General features: G+C 44.9%; 1 protein-coding gene across 2 annotated transcripts; it reads left to right on the top strand.

Annotated features, from left to right (window-relative positions):
• The first annotated feature begins 7,562 nt into the window (after positions 1–7,562).
• LOC104639435 (acyl-coenzyme A synthetase ACSM4, mitochondrial) lies at positions 7,563–18,437 on the top strand. 2 transcript variants are annotated; one of them, XM_010307515.2, is made up of 14 exons: positions 7,563–7,799; positions 9,227–9,501; positions 9,965–10,175; positions 10,701–10,908; positions 12,741–12,884; positions 13,317–13,473; positions 14,425–14,504; positions 15,006–15,129; positions 15,513–15,593; positions 15,802–15,903; positions 16,250–16,377; positions 16,468–16,567; positions 17,176–17,295; positions 17,622–18,437. In XM_010307515.2, exons 2-14 carry the CDS (start codon positions 9,301–9,303, stop codon positions 17,706–17,708), a joined length of 1,743 nt encoding a protein of 580 aa, XP_010305817.2. In that variant the 5' UTR covers positions 7,563–7,799; positions 9,227–9,300; the 3' UTR covers positions 17,709–18,437. The 2 variants fall into 2 exon arrangements, with proteins under 2 accessions (XP_010305817.2, XP_075623422.1); XM_075767307.1 differs by lacking the exon at positions 15,802–15,903.
• The last annotated feature ends 31 nt before the right edge of the window (positions 18,438–18,468 follow it).

Genomic DNA, 18,468 nt, shown 5'->3' with positions numbered 1-18,468 from the left:
GGAATTCATCTTATTTATTACTAAGCAAAACAGAGTAGAGGAATGAGAAATAAAACCAAATCTTAAAAACACCTCCCCCCACCCCTCCCATCTTCCCGGGCTCAACTTCACTCCCGGCTTCAACCTCCGCCCCCCTCAGCGGCACAGGGGGACGGGGAGTGGGGGTTACGGTCAGTTCCTCACGCGGTGTTTCTGCCGCTTCTTCATCCTCAGGGGGAGGACTCATCGTTCCCCTGCTCTAGCGTGGGGTCCCTCTCACGGGAGACAGTCCTTCACGAACTTCTCCAACGTGAGTCTCCTCCACGGGGTGCAGACCTTCAGGAGCAAACTGCTCCAGCGTGGGTCCCCCACGGGGTCACAAGTCCTGTCAGCAAACCTGCTCCGGCGTGGGCTCCTCTCTCCATGGATCCACAGGTCCTGCCAGGAGCTTGATCCAGCGCGGGCTTCCCACGGGGCCACAGCCTCCTTCAGGTGTCTCCACCTGCTCCGGCGTGGGGTCCTCCACGGGCTGCAGGTGGAATCTCTACACCCCCTCATCCTCCCTCCATGGGCTGCAGGGGGACAGCCTGCTTCACCATGGTCTTCACCACGGGCTGCAGGGGAATCTTGCTGCGGCGCCTGGAGCACCTCCTGCCCCTCCTTCTGCACTGACCTTGGTGTCTGCAGATGTTCTTACATCTCACTCCTCTCTCTGGCTGCAAAAGCGCTCTCTAACTGTTTTTCTCTTTCTTAACTATGTTATCACAGAGGCGCTGATTGGCTTGGCCTTGGCCAGCAGTGGGTCCGTCTTGGAGCCGGCTGGCATTGGCTCTATCAGACACAGGGGAAGCTTCTAGCAGCTTCTCACAGAAGCCACCCCTGTAGCCCCCCCCGCTACCAAAACCTTGCCACACAAAACCAACACAGTGGTAATGTTCTGCCTCCAGGAGAAGGCAACCTTGCCCTCCAGATCTAGCCAGCAAGGCCTTTCTGTCTTTTTGCTAGATATGTGGTAAGGTGTCAAACACATTTTGGGGAATATTGTCGGTTCACTGGTGACTTTTGAAGTGCCTCCCTCCAAACATGTATGCCTAGCTTACGAAAACCAGGATTTGTCACACGGCTCAGAAGGCATCATAACCGATCTCAGAAGCACCAGGTTTGGTTTACCACTGAACCAAAGATTTCAGAATTATTTGCCCAGCTCTGCTCCTTAATACCACATTCTTATTTCCTCTCTAGGAATCACATTGGGCTGCTTGAAGTAGCGAGGGAGTGCCCTGAGAGCATGTCCAGCAGGAGCTGAAACAGACCCCAGCAGAGGAGAGGTAAGGACACCGATGTCAGAAGCTACCTAAAACATCTAATGTATGTGTATATTGAGAAATAGCTATGCCTCTGAGGGAAATCTTGGCTTGTATTAACACTGGAAAGATGTAGACCGGTGTTTTCAAATACATTTGAGGAGACGAAGAGGCATCTAACTTCCCTTTGATTTCAGAAAAATTAGGGGCACCTAGGCCAATTTGAAACTCTGGCAATGGCTTCTCTGAATCCCAATGAGATCCTATACCGTGAAGAAATGTCCCCTAGCTATTCTTCTTAGGAAGGCCATTGAGCAAAGTCACCGCTCTTCTTGAACACTGAGGACGTGACGTGGCTGCCCAGACATCCGTGAAGAATTCCTGTCTGCCGGGAACGCTGCTATGCTCACTGTAAGTAGTTTTAAGGCCTGTTTGTGGAGCTCAATAAGCGATAAAAAATGAAGTTGTCCAGCATCTGGCTCAGAAACTTGTATTTCCACTGGCTTGAAAGAAATTTGATTGTAGAAAATTGCGTTATTCATCTTAGTTTTTCTATTGAACATTATTCATCGTTAGTGATTGCTGAGTGTTGCCTTACTCTAGCGCTCTCCTTTAGGTGGTAAAAGCTTTTATCGTTCTGTCTCCTGAATTTACATCTCATGATCCTGAAAAATTAATTCTTCAGCTGCAAGAGCATGTGACAAAAATTTACTGCACCTTACAAATACCCAAGAAAGGCAAGTATCGCTGAGTTCTGAATAATCAAGTAGTTCCTGGCAAGGCACCCTAAAATTAAAACTCCTCTGATCAAACCTAATAATCAGATGAGAAATTCAATCAGGCTATATTTTGGAATAGTAGAATTTTGCTGCTTTTTCTTTTTTTTTTCCTCCTGGAACCTCTTTTTCAGGTTTTGAAATATAACATTGAAAATCTGACCCCACGCTAGTTAGATAAGTAAACGCTGCTTAGCTGAACATCACAAGCCTATCCTGATAGGATCTGATGTTGTCCTCTTACATTGAAACTACAGATGAACCTGTATTAGATTTCGCTCTGATTATGGACAGGGAAATGAAATGTTCCTTCACCTAATCAGATTGTGTCTATGAGCATAAATATATCCTAATTACTTTAAACAAAAGAATCCGATTTTACCAATTAAATACAGTTATAAAATATTAAATGTATTTCTAGACATTTTGAATGACTAAGTGAACACAGAAGGACCATGCCTGGATGTTACACTAGCAGAGGGTTTGAGTACTAGAGCGTGGGCGAAAGCCTGGGCTGGCAGCAGTCGACAACCTCCGAGTTCCTCAGCAGAGTTCCCGCAGTTTGCACGGGGCGCGGAGTACCAGGCTCAAGGGGTACGGCACGTTTGGGGGAATCTCGGCATGATTTTCACAGCTTGTTACTGGCAGCAGTGGGCTGTGCAGAGGCAAACATTAGAAGAAGCCTTTCCAGGTGAGGCAGGAATCCCCCAGCAGAATACCTGGAATGGTTGAAAAGGGCCCTGGGACGTCCACGTTCAGAGGCAAACAGGAACAGGCTGTCAGGAGGAGCAGGGAAAGCCTGACCTGGCTAAGCAATGATGCTCCAGCTCCCTCCAAAAGTCTTCAAAAAAGACATTGCCGCCTGTTTTTGGCTGTCCTCGGTTTCTGCACAGGGTTCCAACAACAGCGACACGGGGGTTTCAATTTCCCTTCCCTTTTCCCGAGTAACAGCTTTGTTCTGGGAGATTAATTCTGCTCTCCCTGATTCAATCAGAACAGAGGGAAAACATGTTGGATATTCTAAATGTAATCACATTTTTGGAGTGGAATAACTAGAAATAGCATTAGATTTTTAAGTGCAATCATAAAAACGTGTTGAAAAATGTAATCTGGTCACAATTTCAGAATCTGATTCTTTTTAAGCACATTCAGATTTCAAATGCAAGTAAGCACTTTTTGGCAAAGTAATTTACTTTGTCGGAAGTGAAGTAATCAGATTGTTCATGTAATCCATTTATTCCACATAAGTAATAAGTTTTTTTAACATAATCTAATTATGACCTCGGGAAGTAATTGTTTTTAAAGCATTCTTAAAAATATAATCCTGGAACAGATTCTTGGGGTTTGGGACTGGTCTATGTTGGGCTTTAAACAGATCTAGCCAGATTTTCCCAAGTCCGGTTCCAGTGGTGTACATTGCTCATTACAGCAGGGAAGGTCTCGCTCGAGAGGTTTCCTCTGCTGCTGTCACAGACTTTATGTTACAAAACCTCAACTTGGCCGGAAAAAAAAAAAGAAGAACCAAAACCTTTCTGTTGGGTGTGTGGGCAGGAGACCCAGCTCTGCCTCGTTGGCCAGGGTTTCACACAACCAAGTAAAGCCCCTCAGCTGCTCCCTTTGAAGCTCAAGTCGTGCTCAAATTCAGTGGCGTGTGATTGTCCGGCACCACTGATTTGGGAATTACTGAGTCACCCACCTGACAAGCTCTGATTCTCTGAAACGTAACTCGTTCTTTTTGTCGGGTGCTGGGACCGATGCACTGCCTGCCTGCTTCATCCCCAAAAGAGTCCGTAGCTTTTAAAATCGCAGCCTCGCCACAGAAAAGGAACACAAGCTGCGTCAAAGCACTAAATATTGTTGTTATTCCTCTTTACAGATGAGTTGGAGTTTGTTCAACAACCACCAAAGACGATCTCTGGGAAAATCTGAAGGAAGAAACTAAGGAACAAAGAGTGGGGAAGAGCTCAGCTTTGCTGCCGAGCTCCTGGTCCGAACGTGCTCATCCTGGGCTGCTTTCCTGCCCTCTGGCATCCTCTTTGCTCCCTGTCAGTCTTAAGAGGTGCCGGACAACCTTCTGAATAAGAGCAGAAGATACCAATTTTTATTCTGGTGCTTTGGCGTGTTGCTAAAGCAATATATTCCCTATAGTTTTAAACATATATGGGAGAAACTGTTTTGAAAATCATGATAAAAGAGGGGAAATCAGACTTGCCTTTAGCTTTTGGCTTTATTTTTCTATGTGCATTGTTATCACTGAAAGCTACAAAGTACGCAACTGCGTGTAATATAATTTTACAACAATGCTTTTTAATAATTGTCGATGAGCAGACTTCCAGCTTTAGCCAGTGCTGGGTCACGTGTAGTTTCAGGATTAAATATAATCAAGGATTTCCTGGACTGAGTAGTCAGTTCAGACCGTGAGATGTTTCCATAACAGTCAAGCACAGTTACGTGGGTATGGGCGCAGCAGAGGTTTAGATCATCCCTGTCAGGTCACATCTCCCATTTCTTTTTACTCCTCTGTAGCACTTGCACATCACACAGTGCTGCTACAGCACAGCCTGTGTACAGATACAAGTAGTAGTTGAACTCTGTGACCAAGGCTATATTTACCAGGAGCACAAAAACACCAGTGAACCAAAAAAAACCAACCCCAAACCTCAGGATTATTTCTCTCCAGATTTCCTGTTTCTGCTGTAAACCCGCTATGCAGCACCCACGAGCACATCTCCTGTTGCACCAAGAGCCTGGGAAAACAGCAAACGTGCTGTGTAGTAAAGCTGTTGATGACCTTTCAGGACAGCTAATTGAGTTCTTAACTGGCAAACACACACAAGTCCCAGGAGGGTTCTGCAGGTGGGTCTCACCTCTTTCATACCCTTAAGCTCTGAAATGGATATCGCTTTGCTTTCCAGCCACAAGGCACGTAATTGCCTGAGGTCGAAAACAAAGAGAAAACCAACGCACAAAATGCTGCGTCCGTGTAGATTACATGGATCTGGGCTTGCACTACTGAAACCAGGGGAGAGTTGAAAATGTCCTTCTTTAGGAGCAGAATTAGAACTCCAATGGAAAATAAACCCTCCTCTCTGGAGTGTTTGCGTGCGGAAAAGCATTAGATTTTTAAGGAAATTATAAAAGTGACTGAAAGGAGGTGGTTTGGGTTGGTTTTTTTATTAATTGGTCCTTTGGAGATTCCTTCCACAGAGAAAGTCTTCAGGCTGTCTCCTGTCCGAAGCATTGTACTTGAAGTAAGCAGCAGACACGCCAGAGAGGAACTGCATCATCGGCCTTGCGCGGTTCTCTACTACATTCACATCGACAGTTGCTCTGAATCCTACTTTCTGGGAGCAGGTAGTGGTGAGAAAATGAGAAACTTCTCCCAATTTCATTGCCACTACAACTGGTTTTGGTATTTTTTTCCATGTGTGCTGGTGGAAGGCTGCTATAGTTCGCTCACTGTTTGGGGTTGTCATACTTCTTATTTATTTGTTCTAGGACTTTGAGGACAAATTAGGCTGACCCATGCATGTGTGTAGTGCCCATCATTATTGCACTGAATAATGGTTAGTGACATTTCCAAACAGTAGCAGCTGTGTTGTGTGTCTCCAAATGCATTTACACGGTGCAGACAGCCAGAGGGATGTCACGAGAGCTGTTGCTGTAAAGCCCTGAGTGCTCCTAGGAATTTACTTTGGTTCACCCTGGGAAAAGGGCCAAATCTGGCTGCCCTGCAAACCTGTGAGCAAACTTACTCATTGCTTTCAGTCTGTCCACGTCAGGTCGAAGACAGGATTAATGCTCTCTCGTGTTCACACGCTAGAAGCACCACGTGTTCAGAATAGCACTGTGTGTGTGTATCTGTCGCACAGCTCGAAAGCCACTGACCAGCCAAAGCAAAGGGAGGAACAGGAGAGGCCACGTGCAACGTGGGGACAGTAGATGGACGATGTTGTGCCCTGTTACAAAGGCATACAGTTCCTCAAATCCCAACCTAAACATTCTTGCTCTGAATCTCACTGTATGTGCTCCTGAAGTGTAAATCAAAGAACTGAGCGCTGTTTTTCTCCAGGTTTCACTGGGAATTTCATGTGGTTGTCATTGCCCTGTCCATTTTAATGTCAGTGACTGAATATTTCCGGGCACCTTAAGACATAGTTGTCCTTGCTCCCAGTCTTGACTGAAAAATGGTAAGAGGAGAAGCAGAACCAGTAGCATAGCAGCCAGATCAGAAAAATGGGGCAATTCTCTTTTCAGATCACCTTAACATCAGTTAACAGTGTCACTTCAGGCAGTCTGCTGTACGCCTTTAAAAAAAAAAAAAGTTAAAATGAGAGACAGGTAGTTTATAATTACTTTAGCTTTGTGTATCTGCTTTTTTCAGAATGCCTTCTGTGATTTACCAAGCTGGGGAGGATCATCTCCTAGCCGAACTCTACAGCAGCAGGTCGGGGAGCTGGCTCTGAGTCCACAACAAGACGCAGAAGACAGGGGGAGAGAGGTGGCACTCGTGCAAGGACACTCGTGCCAAATTGAACAGTTTACTTCTGAGTAATTTCAGAGCTTATATTCAGTTTGCAAAAGTGACCTGAAAGCTTTCAGATAGCCCTAACACACGGCAATTCAGCGGTCTTCCTGGAAGACTGGCCATCCATCGATGCCTGCAGAGATACCACGCGTGGGCTCTAACAGCCTGGTTCTGCCTCTCCATAGTCCACTACTTCCATGGCTGCTGTCTGTGCTGCTTGTTTCTAGCAGCATCTCTGACTGTCTCCTGACTCCGATCCTTAATTACACCCTTTATTCCCACTATATAGATTCATAGAATGATTAGGACCTTTAAGATCATCAAGTCCAACTGTAAGCACAACACTGCTGAGTCCACCACTAAGCCATGTGCACATTTTTTAAATACCTCTATTTATGTACAGTCTATGTAGTCTATGTACATGCTGATGCGTAGCCTATATTTATCTAGATCTTAGTTTAAAAGTACTTCCCCCTTGCAGGGCTTGCAGCCTGCAGTAGCAACACTAGCAGACCCTACTGCGACTGTAGCAGTTTCACCTAAACCACACGTCTCATAATCGAAGAGATGAAGTTCCTGCATCATGTCGCTGCCTTCCAGAGTGAGGATTTTGTGTCTCATCTCTTTGTCACCCTGTTTCATAGCAATGACTCTGTAGTCTGCATTTTCATTGTCCTCCTCAGAGCTGATGGTCCATGTCTGAACTCCATGTGTTTTCTCCATGGAAGCATCCATCGGATATTACAGGTGATATCTGTTGGCATTAGGCTTATGAAAAATCTTCGTATCTTTATCATGCCAACTCTCACGCTGTGTTTAACTCCAGGATCTGAAAATAAAGCCCCACTGTTGCTGTTTCCAAAGTCACTGGTGCCATAGAATAGAGTTATATATTAATGTATGGTGGATTATCCATTCTCCAAAGGCAGTGAACCAGAAATGCAGTCATTCGTACTCAACGCTCTTTCCATCTCCGCTCAACTTTTTCAGTGATTGTGCCTGTCTTCAGAAAGTAATTGGAGAAATGCAATCTACGTTCTCACGAAGAAATAATCCCCACTACGGAACGTGATGTCTGATACTAACGAAGGGCTCCAACCACTCAGAGAACAAGAGCAAGCCAGGACAGGCAATACTCACCAACAAGTACTGGGCAAAATACATGAGGGAGAGTTGAAAGAAGTCTCACCTGATCACAAATAACATCTCCAGGTAAGCACAACCTATTTAAACACCCCGAGAAAGTAGGTTTTATTTAGTAGTTGTTCCAAAACTTAGTCTTCTCAAAAAGGAGAGATACTATCTGCTAATGTAAAAAAAAAAAAATCTATAATGCTGTATTTTATTGCTCTTTCTTCACATGATTCTCACTTTTATGAAGGAGGGTGGGCTAGCAGAGAGCAGTTACACTTCTCTGTTTTGTGTCAAGCAGACTGAAGAAGTAGCTTCTTTCTGCAAGGACAGCTTCTAGGTCTGAGTCCGCAATCGCTGGCTCAGATCTAAGGGAAAAATAAAGCGGCAGCCAATTCTACAAAGATTTCATTGATTAACCAGGAGTTCTGGACTCAGGCTTTTTTTAATGACCTGTTGAGGCTAGAGATAAGAAGCAGTATGTTATAAGCAGACTATATGGAGGGAGGAAAAAAAAAAAAAAAAGGAAAAATCCTCCATCTATATTATCTTTTAGTCTCTGAAGCCGAATGTATCCTGAGCACCATGTTCCCATACATACAGCTCTAATTCACTTCACTCTTTTGCAAAGGTTTTCAGGGTAACACACAACTACAAATGGTATTTGGGGAAACCAAATGCAACTCTGTATGTTTAAGGACAAACGCAGACATGGCAAAAGCATTAGTCCAGTAAACAAATCAATAATAGAGTGTGGAAAACCACCTCCGAGTTACTCCTGATACTTTGCTACCCAACTAAGACAAGGCAAGTGCCAGGGGGAGGAGGGGACACAATCTTTTCTTTGGACAAGAAGGCGGCAGAGCAAATGGTGCAATGTGGAACATACTGCTGGTTAATGTTTATTGCTTTAGCCACAAAAGCAGCAGTAGCATCACCTCTCTTCCACATTGGCTAAACGCACAGCCCCCTCAGCCCTGCTTCTTAGCGATTACCCTGATCTTTGAGTCGTCGTGTGGGATGGTTCTGCCCCAGATTCTGAGGCAAAACCCAGGAGCAGGTGGCGGCATCCATCCTGCAGCCAAATCTGTGTTTACCATTAGTAGCCGTGTAGGGCTGGGTGAGACTGCTGCAGTGCTTAAAACAGGGGAATAGTGGGAACAAGTCCTGCCAAGTCCTTGGGGGTTTGGGGTTTTTTTGGTTTTTTTGTTTTTTTTTTTTTAAAAACACCCAGCTGTTCACAGTTTCAAGCCCCTGCTTTGGCTGGGCAGAAGGACTAGGAATTGTCAGCTCCAAGGGGAATTCTCTAAGAAACCTGTGGACAGATGAAACAGCAGGACACTTAAAAGGGTTACCAGAGCTCTGGCTTGCCCATAAGGAGAGGTGGAATAAAATGCCATAGAGAGGTGGACTTGCTGCTCTGAATTCATCTGTTCCATTTGGAGCCAACAGCTCATCTGGGAATGTGCCCATCATAATGCTATTATTGATTTTTCTGTCTCTTGTAGGAGAGAAATAACCATAAAAAAATAGTTCTGATGGTTATCATCTCCAAAAGCCCCTATATATCTGCTTTTGTGCCATGAAGATTTTACTTGAATTTCAAGTGTTGCGGTCCCCATGGAGCATCCAGACTCTCCGCAGACTATTCCACCAGTACCACAAGACGTTTACACCTTTGAATTTCTCCTATTATGAAGCTATTGGTCGTTGTGACCAGGAAGTACCCAAGTATTTTAATTTTGCAAGTGATGTGCTGGACAAGTGGTCTCAAATAGAAAAGGTAGCATTTCTGACCCTGTAGATTCAGTATTTTTAATGAAACTGTGCCCCCACCCCCAAAGTCAAGTCCAAAACTGTCACTGGCTTCAGTAGGACCAGAATTTCCTCCCCTATTTCTGTTTTAACATGATCTTACATTGCAGCGAAAGGAGAGGCAATTTGCTTTAGCATCAGAGGGCCGTGGTGCTTCATCTCTGCGAGTCTCACTCAGCAGCGTGTGCAGCGCTGGGCTCGTAAAAGCCTCCAAGTAATTTATGTTCACTGCAAATCAGGTAGATACACGCACCAACTTATACGTGCCTTGGTATAAAAGGGCTCTTTTAAACAAAATGTGCCTAATATCCCTGCCCTAGAGTATGTAACGCTATCAGATTCCACTGCCTGGCGCATCCCAAAAACTCTGCAAGGAACTACAGGAGCGTCAGAAGTAAGCAGCATGCTACTTACGCTTGCCTTGTGTATAGGAACGAAAGGGACCGTCAAATCCAGCTCTTTGGTGGATAAATGGGAAAGGAGATGAAGTGAAATGGAGCTTTGAAGAGCTGGGCTTCCTGTCCCAAAAAGTGGCCAACGTGCTCTCTGGCCCATGTGGTCTGCAAAGAGGAGACAGAGTTTTAGTGATTCTACCCCGAATCCCAGAGTGGTGGCTGCTGAACGTGGCTTGTATGCGAACGGGTGAGTTGTCTCATTCCTAGAGCTCTGCAGACTGTTATTTTCTATGCCACAGGCTGGTTAAAAATTCATTTAACAATTACATTTCTTATTTGACTCTGTAGCTTGAACATTTGACAATCAAAGGTGCTGACAGGGGTAGTCTCTTATGGCTGATGGAATTACCTTTATAATTTTTCTTTCACTTTCTGTGGCTTGTGTTAGTCGTGTTAAATCAACATGGTTGTATTAAATCAATTTGATTTACCTTCAACAGGCTTAAGTTTAAGCTGCTAGCGTTTACTGCCCCAAAGTTATACTTTGTACTTACGTTGTGCCCGGAGCAAAGGATCTCGTAGGAACAGAAGCTGTTTGGTACTTCAGATCTGCACATCTGTATTCAAGTTCAGGGGTGTGGGACTTGTTTTACCTTCTCCTCACTTCTGGATTGAATGATGCTGGTATTCAACAAATCGGGAGAAGCTATTAAGTGATCAGGACTGAAAGTGAGAAATACGTAATAAATTTCCCGTTTGATTGCACTTTCAGGTGTTACCATCATCCCAGGGACAACACAACTGACAGCACAGGACATTTGCTATAGATTGCTGGCTTCCAAGGCTCAGTGCATTATTACAACCGATGTGCTTGCTCCTGCGGTGGACTCGGTTGCATCCAAGTGCCAGTTTCTGAAAACGAAGCTGATCGTATCTGAAAGCAGCAGGGCCGAGTGGCTGAACTTCAGTGCTTTGCTCCAGTAAGTGCCTGCTTCCTTAGCTCCATCATAGTTAGGTCCAGCGGAAAATTTCTCCTGTTGTTTGAGGACACTTGTGCCTCATTAATGAACTTGGTACCTTTGAGGAGAGAAGGCAGTTTAGTCTCTTTTCTATGAAGAAAGGAAATATTTGGGAAGAGCCAAATTGTTAATTAAAAAAATAAGTACAGTCTTATGATGTCTAGGTTTGTTACATACGACTATGAAATAATATGGAAAAATGGATAGGAAAGCCTCTTTTATTGACAGCTGTGGCCTATTTACCCTCTGAAGCTCAAAGAAAAATATTCTGTACAAATTATTCCAATCCATATTCCTAAAATTTGATGATGATAAGGCTATTGTGAATAGCTGTTCACTATGAAAGGCTAAAAAAGCCTGCTGAGAAATGAATCTGATGTGTTTAGGAATCCACCTGCCTCACTGCTGAAAGCAGCAGCTAAACCGCCGCCCCCCCCCCCGACAGCCCTCACCGCAGTGTCGGGGACCGCAGGAGGGGCAGAGGAGCAGAGTGGGAGAGGAAGGAAACACCCTGCTGCAATCTGCTCGAGGCCCTAGGTGTGATTTTACCAGCTGATATTTTTTTAAAAGCATCCATGTAGGTAAAACCACTCTTTCAAGGTGGGATCCAATATAAGATGTACCGTGAGTTCTCACAGCCACAGGTGTCTGAAGTTGCATTACTGTGCAGCCCGCTGTGCAGCCTTCTCTATCTCCAGCTCCTCCGCCGAGCAGTCGCCTGCTTCGGTGCCACTAAACCGGAGGACGGAGGAAGCAGTAACTCTGCATTCTCAAACCTCCTAGAGCCACTGAAACATTGCCAAGTCGATTCAATGAATCCTCTTTCATGCTGGGCTAATACTCCATGGCTCAGTTCCTTGGCAGAGCATAAAATTGATTTGATAAAACCTAAATATTGTCTGGAATGGCGTCGGTCCTGTCACCGGCGGTCAGGCAGGTAGGCTGGCTGGTTCCCCGGACGGCTGCCTTGCAAAGTGCTGCCTGTCTGGCTGCGGCGTTGCTCAGCTGTCGGGCTCCCGTCTTCCCAGAGCGCTGGGCTGCTGTCCCACAGGCTCGTCGTCTCGCCAGACCACGGGCAGCCTGCCTACCCAACGGGCTGACTGCCCAGGCTTCCCAGCTCCCCGCACCCCAGGCTGCCATCTAAACTGGCCGGGAGGCTGCGGGGCTGCGGAGCGAGGGGTCCCGGGCAGCCTGTCTGCCCACCAGCACAGGGAAACGGCTGGCCCAGGGAGACAGGCTTCCCACCGCAGGCTGGGCCATGCTCACGTGCCAAGCAAAACCTTCTTGAGCATCAGTCCTGGCAGAGAAAAAGCAGCAGGTTTGCTTTCTCATCCTAGCACGAGATGAGAAATATTTTCCTCCCATGTGCCAGACGACCAAGAGTTTGAGCCTCCCCGCACTTCCCAAACATGGCAAGGACAATGAACGGTGGGACCACTTACCGAAAGAGATGGTGGGTCGGTCCTTCCTCGGCTAATCGCACGGGGGCTGGAAGATACGCTTTCTGGAGGGCACTTTGGTCAAAGATGCTGGGCCTTTTGGTGGTTGTTAAGGGAGGCAAATAAAAGACGGCCAGTTGGCGTTTTCACTCTGGAGAAGGTGGGCATGGAGAATAGTTGAAGAGCAAGATGAGCAACAGAACTAGCAGCACAAGCGCGAGGGATCTCAGTAGTTTCTCAGCCCTCGCATCTCACTGTACAAACCATCCTGCATGTCCTGGGCACAAAGGATCCAAGCTAAGTGTGCTGAATAACGCCAGCCGCTGTTTCACATAACCTTTCATTTTTATCAAGGGCTGCCCCTGCTGTCCATAACTGCGTGAAGACAAAAAGCCGGGATCCAATGGCAATCTATTTTACCAGTGGTACCACAGGCTCCCCTAAAATGGTTGAACATTCCTATGGAAGCTTTGGTCTGGGTTTTTTCCTCTGTGGAAGGTAAAGTATTCAGATTATTGTGCCTTTACAGCTCTGAAATGTGAAGCAAACAGAAGAGTTTTCATACGTGATAAAATTGTGATCGACGATGGGGCTGCCACAATACTGACCGTGTCGTTCCTTTTGGTCTCCTCAGCTGAATTGTACCCAGGAAACAAGGATCTTGCTCGATATGGTGTACGGCTCCCTTTTAGAAACTACTTGCCTGTTAATCCAGGCTACATAACATGTTTAAATAAATGAGTTGTTACGCTACTATTTGATTTTCTTTATCTTTGCCATCAGTATAAAGGCTAGGGAAAAGGCATTTATTTGAGGTCTTCAGTTTGAGACCAAATTTACCATGCCTTTCTAGGCAAAAACCCCCAAACCTCACATTTTTTAATTTCCACTTGCAGACTCCCTTATACTGGCCACCTTTGTCTTCAACAGATACTGGATGAATTTGACGCCCTCCGACATCATGTGGAACATGTCAGACACTGCTTGGGTCAAGGCAGCTATTGGGGGCGTTTTTGGTCCATGGTTCCAGGGCGCGTGCGTGTTTGTACATGCCATGCCACAGTTTGATCCGAGAGCATTCTTAAATGTAAGAACACCGTGCTCACAATGAACGGTTACTCGTATTTCATGTTGTTTTCCGGGCAGGCCACAAAACTAAGCCTTTTAGGTCGATGGGATTAGCTGTTGTAAGATGGCGTAACCACAAGGTGATTGTTCTTGGAATAGGAATGTAATACGGGACGGATTTTGCAGCACGGCTCTCTTGGGCACAGGATATTACCAGCTGCTTCCCATCAGCAGGAGTTACTGGTACTACTGAAACCTCTCCCCTACTGTATTTCATTATTGAAATGATGAATGAGCTGAATTACATGTAAAGTCATATTTTAATTATGCTGCTGCGACCCTTAAGAAAGGCAAGTCAGTGCTGGAAAACACTGAAGCCATGAGATTGGCTTGTTCTTAAAAGAAGTTCTTTTCAAGCTTCTCAAGCCAATCTGTTTTAATTTAACACAAAGGGAAGAGTGCTGTTCCCAAATGGCTCAAAGCACCTACGTGGAAAAGTGTACATTCCTAACATGTGGGGGGTTATTTAGGATTTTAATCCCATTTAATTTCCTTTCTAAAATGGTAGTTGGTAGTTTGGTTGTCTTTTTTTATATCAATTTCTTGGCTTAGCAAACACCCACTTGCAGCGTGGATGGGGTTCCACGTCTCTGCACAAAGTGAAGTTTGATACAGAGGCTGCTGTGCCCATGGTGTGGCTGAAGGGAAGGCTGGTGAATGAGACGTCTTCCCCTTGCTTTTACGTGTCGCTACCGCTGATTTACCACAGCCAGTGCATCACCTCTTCAGCTGACCTTTGGGGCACTCTAACATCTTTCCTGTACACTGACAGCGACAGCAATTACTTTGCTTTCCGCGTCAGTGAGGTTACAATCAGGTCTTTTAGTACGGAATAGAAAGGAATAGTTAGCAGCAAGTATTTTCCTAAAACAATATTGTTTAACGCTTTTTTTTTTTTTAAATTTGTCAGACCTTGTGCAGATATCCAGTGACCACTCTGTGCAGCGCCCCAACTGCCTACCGCATGTTGGTACAGCACGACCTCACCAGGTACCGCACGTCTGCTGCAAGCGACCGTGCCATGTCTGTTCAAGCTATCGCCTGGCTCCTTAACAAGGATTTCTACGGGCGCTGATAGCGACTTAATTGCTCAGTGGTGGAAATTCTGTGTGGGAGGCAGGGGCTGTGAGGAGGCAGAGCCCTTTCCTTAGCGCTGCAGAGACAAGTGACAAAATCCACCCCCTGGGCACCTCCAACCCTAGCAAGTTTTGCCCTGAGGCGTTACAGACAGTAAGCAGAGAGGCCGGTATCCAGCCCTCGAAGGCACACACGTGGCTGCACTGCCATCAGTCCCTGCATCTTTGCAGCTCTCCGCTTGGGCAGCCCCTTTCCAGCCCCACTCCAGCTGGAGCGCCAGGCTTTCTCTCAGCCCTAACCCTGAGAGAGCCCGGTGTGCCCCGAAGTCAAGGGGATGGACGCATGGATGTCAGGGAGAGCCAAGTTTGTCCCTTTCTGTTCTGTGATGCTCTGCAATGCCCTCTGTCTATGAAGGTATGCATTCAAGAGGCTGAAGCACTGCTTGACCGGAGGGGAACCACTCAACCCAGAAGTGATGGCACAGTGGAAAAGCCAAACGGGACTGACTATCTATGAAGGCTACGGCCAAACTGAAATTGTACGTTCAGCTTTTTTGTAAAGGGTTACAACTCAGCTGTTACTTGGAGGACTTAGATATCTTATTCCTCTTGGTAAATATAGAATGTGGCCATGTATGTGTGACTAAAAAAGAAAAGATGGCATTAGAATACATGGCAATTGCCTACAAGAAGGCTTATTGTTTTGCTTAGAATTAGGGCTTGGTTATGCTACTGCTTCTAAAACTACTTACGCTGTAAAATATCTTGAACTTTTTGTCCAAGACTCTCAGTGAAGTTCACAACTGTTTTGGCTCACACAGATGGAAGATTTAGACCTTACGCTAGTTCAACAGTGGGCATAGTACAAGAACAGGAACGACAGTGAAAAATACCTGGGTTGGTTGTTTGTCTCTTCCAACAGGGAATGATATGTGCAAATATGAAAGGAATGAAAATTAAGCCAGGTTCCTTGGGAAAGGCAGCTCCCCCCTACGATGTTCAGGTATGGTGCTCCCCTTTTCTGTTTGCTGTTGACTTCCTAGGAAGTAAAACACGAGAGAGTATGACATACTGTTCACGTTTTGGTACCATACAGTGGTATTCAGAGCTGGCTGACTTTTTTGGTTGAGCTGTTGGCCGCTGGTTACTTTTAGAACATGGCTCTCTTAAAATGGGAAATTATAATCACCCATTTGCCCTTCCTATTGCAGATTATAGATGAAAACGGCAATGTCCTGCCTCCTGGGAAAGAAGGAGACATTGCTATCAAAATGGATGCCAAGCGGCCATTTACTTTTTTCACTCGATACGTGGTAAGCCAAAAGCAAATTTCCAGAGAGCCAGCTCAGGCCCGCAGCACGGGATGTACTTATTCCAACAGGAGCAGGTGACACCAAAGAGCTGTGGCTCTTCTTGACTTGACTTAACAGCGTTCTGACTTAGGAAACTGCCATTCTTCTGCAGACCTACTGTGTGATCGTCAGTTCTGTCTGCCCTTGTGATCCCTTTTCCCCTCTGGAAAAAGCAAGCACAAGCTCACAGTCTCGAAGCGGAAAACAAGCAGTGAGAGATACTATGGGTAGTGTCCAAAGGCAAGGCTCATCTCTTAGCTTAAGGCTTCTCAATATTTAGAATATTTAATTGTTGCTTGTCCAACAGGCTGATCCAGTGAAAACTGCTTCCACAATCCGTGGGAATTTCTATATCACTGGAGACAGAGGGAGCATGGATGAGGATGGATACATATGGTTCATGGGGCGATCTGATGATGTCATAATCTCCTCTGGGTTTGTAGATTTCCATTAAAATGCCAAGAAATGTCTAAAAAAATCACCATATACCCTTCACGTACTAAGCATTTCATGTCTCTCTCCTAGGTATCGTATCGGACCATTTGAAATAGAGAGTGCCCTGATACAGCACCCGGCTGTCGTAGAGTCAGCCGTTGTCAGCAGCCCCGACCCCATCAGAGGAGAGGTAATTAGTGCTCACTCCTCTATTCATCAAGGGCCTCGTGGGACTGAGCTTACGCTCAACTTCCACTGAATTCGTAAGACTTTCAATAGAGCTATACAAACTTTTCCATCACTTTACCCAAAGTGAGAGGGGCAGTAGTTTGTGTATCCCTTTTTTTTTTTTTTTAAATGAAAATATAATCCTTAGTTTCCTAAAGAACATGACACTGAATATACAAGTGACTCTGGTAAGAATTGATGTATATTTTGACCCACTGCCTGGAGAATGATATTCTTTAACAACGTAATTTTATGGAAAAGGCCCCAGCATCTAAGAACTTTAGAACAGTCCTTTACAGAAATCTTACAAATGTGGAAGCAGAGTTTGAAACTTTTATCAGGTATTACTTAGGACTAACATTTTTACATTTTTTACTAATGTTCAGGTAGAAACAGTCTTACATCCTAATTTTAAATTTGCTTACACAAAAATGAATTTTGCTCTACAGCGCAGGTGTGATACAAGCCTGTGCTGGAGGCGATACTCGCTTATTCTCAATTAATTGCCTCATTTGTTAGGTTGCTGTAGTTAAGTTAATGCTGTATTTCTTACTTATTTTCCCTTTGTAGGTGGTAAAAGCTTTTGTGGTCTTGTCTCCTTCCTTTAAGTCACAAGATCCAAATAAACTGGCCTGTGAATTGCAAGATCATGTCAAGAAAGTCACTGCTCCATACAAGTACCCCAGAAAGGCAAGTAAACACGAGTGTATTAAAATAAAAATAAATCCCAAACGCCTATTTTAACTGTGGAGAGGCTACAAACAGAACGATTAGACTCAGTTCAAACTCATTAACAAAGCAACCCCAAATAGGTACTGTGGAAGAAAAATGACAAATATTATTTTAAAGATTATTTTGGAAAATAATAGATACAACACAATCTAAAACCAAATTGGAGTTATTTCCCCAGTCACCAAAGCCTTATATAAATTAAGCAGAATGGAGACCTATGCTGTTCTGAAAAAAAAATTCTAAATGAAATCTGCTCAGTTTACTTTTTTCCTCTTTTGAATCAGATTGAATTTGTCCAGCAGCTGCCAAAGACAATCGCTGGGAAAATCAGACGGAATGAACTGAAGAACAAGGAGTGGGGACAGATTTAGTTTTGATAAGCAATCTAAAAAAGGCTATCCCTATCGATTTCATTCCTAATGGAGCTTTTCTACTCCAACTGTAAGCACCAGCATAGGATTACATTCTACCTGTTACACAACCACTGCCTAACAATGCACAAGGTTTGAAAACTCCGACTGTACGGTTTTTAAATGCTTGTGTTCTTGCTGAACAAAAGTCACACCTACTTAGCAAGGCATGCAAACGTATCTTCCAGCCACCTAATGCTTTTTAGAATTACAGTACAAGCAGTGCGTTCCTTCTTTGAGACCAGATATTTAAACCTTGCAAGAGGCTTATTAATGAGGAAATCATGATAGTAGGTAATGAAGTTCCCAGAAAGAGCCATAGATCTCACATGTATCCAAATTAAGCACCCTGCTTGTATGAATCTTGAAAGCCTCAAGATTTAGGAATTCATGTGTTAACAATGAATGCTCAGTAAGTGCAAATTAGGTAAAATCAGAAGAATGTGGACAGCAGAGGCAGCATCTAAATGTCAGATAGAGGCTTGACCAATGAATGGCAGCTATTCAGCAGTTTCTTCTGAAGAGCTGTAGGTCCTGTATACACACAGATGAGTGAGAGAAAAGGAAAAAAAGCCCAAAACCGAACCCCAAACTATCCATGAATCTATCTTTGTCCTTAGTAATAGAAACAGGCTGTCTTGGATCATGATCACCAACATCAGCCACCAATAAACATTCACTGTTGGCCTTTGTGTCTGGACTCAAATGGTTCTTTCCTCTG

The sequence above is a fragment of the Balearica regulorum genome, chromosome 15 (genome assembly GCF_011004875.1).
Source record: "Balearica regulorum gibbericeps isolate bBalReg1 chromosome 15, bBalReg1.pri, whole genome shotgun sequence".
NCBI classification, from domain to species: Eukaryota; Metazoa; Chordata; class Aves; order Gruiformes; family Gruidae; genus Balearica; species Balearica regulorum.
The sequence above is the reverse complement of the archived record's forward strand: the minus strand, read 5'-3'. Positions and strand labels throughout refer to the sequence as shown.

Bases quoted from the DNA above. Each gene is read 5' to 3' on its own strand.
- LOC104639435 (XM_010307515.2), top strand. From the start codon at position 9,301: ATGAAGATTTTACTTGAATTTCAAGTGTTGCGGTCCCCATGGAGCATC. The intron at 10,176-10,700 runs GTGAGTTGTCTC...TTGCACTTTCAG, and splicing joins CGTGGCTTGTATGCGAACGG to GTGTTACCATCATCCCAGGG. The intron at 16,378-16,467 runs GTTTGTAGATTT...TCTCTCTCCTAG, and splicing joins GATGTCATAATCTCCTCTGG to GTATCGTATCGGACCATTTG.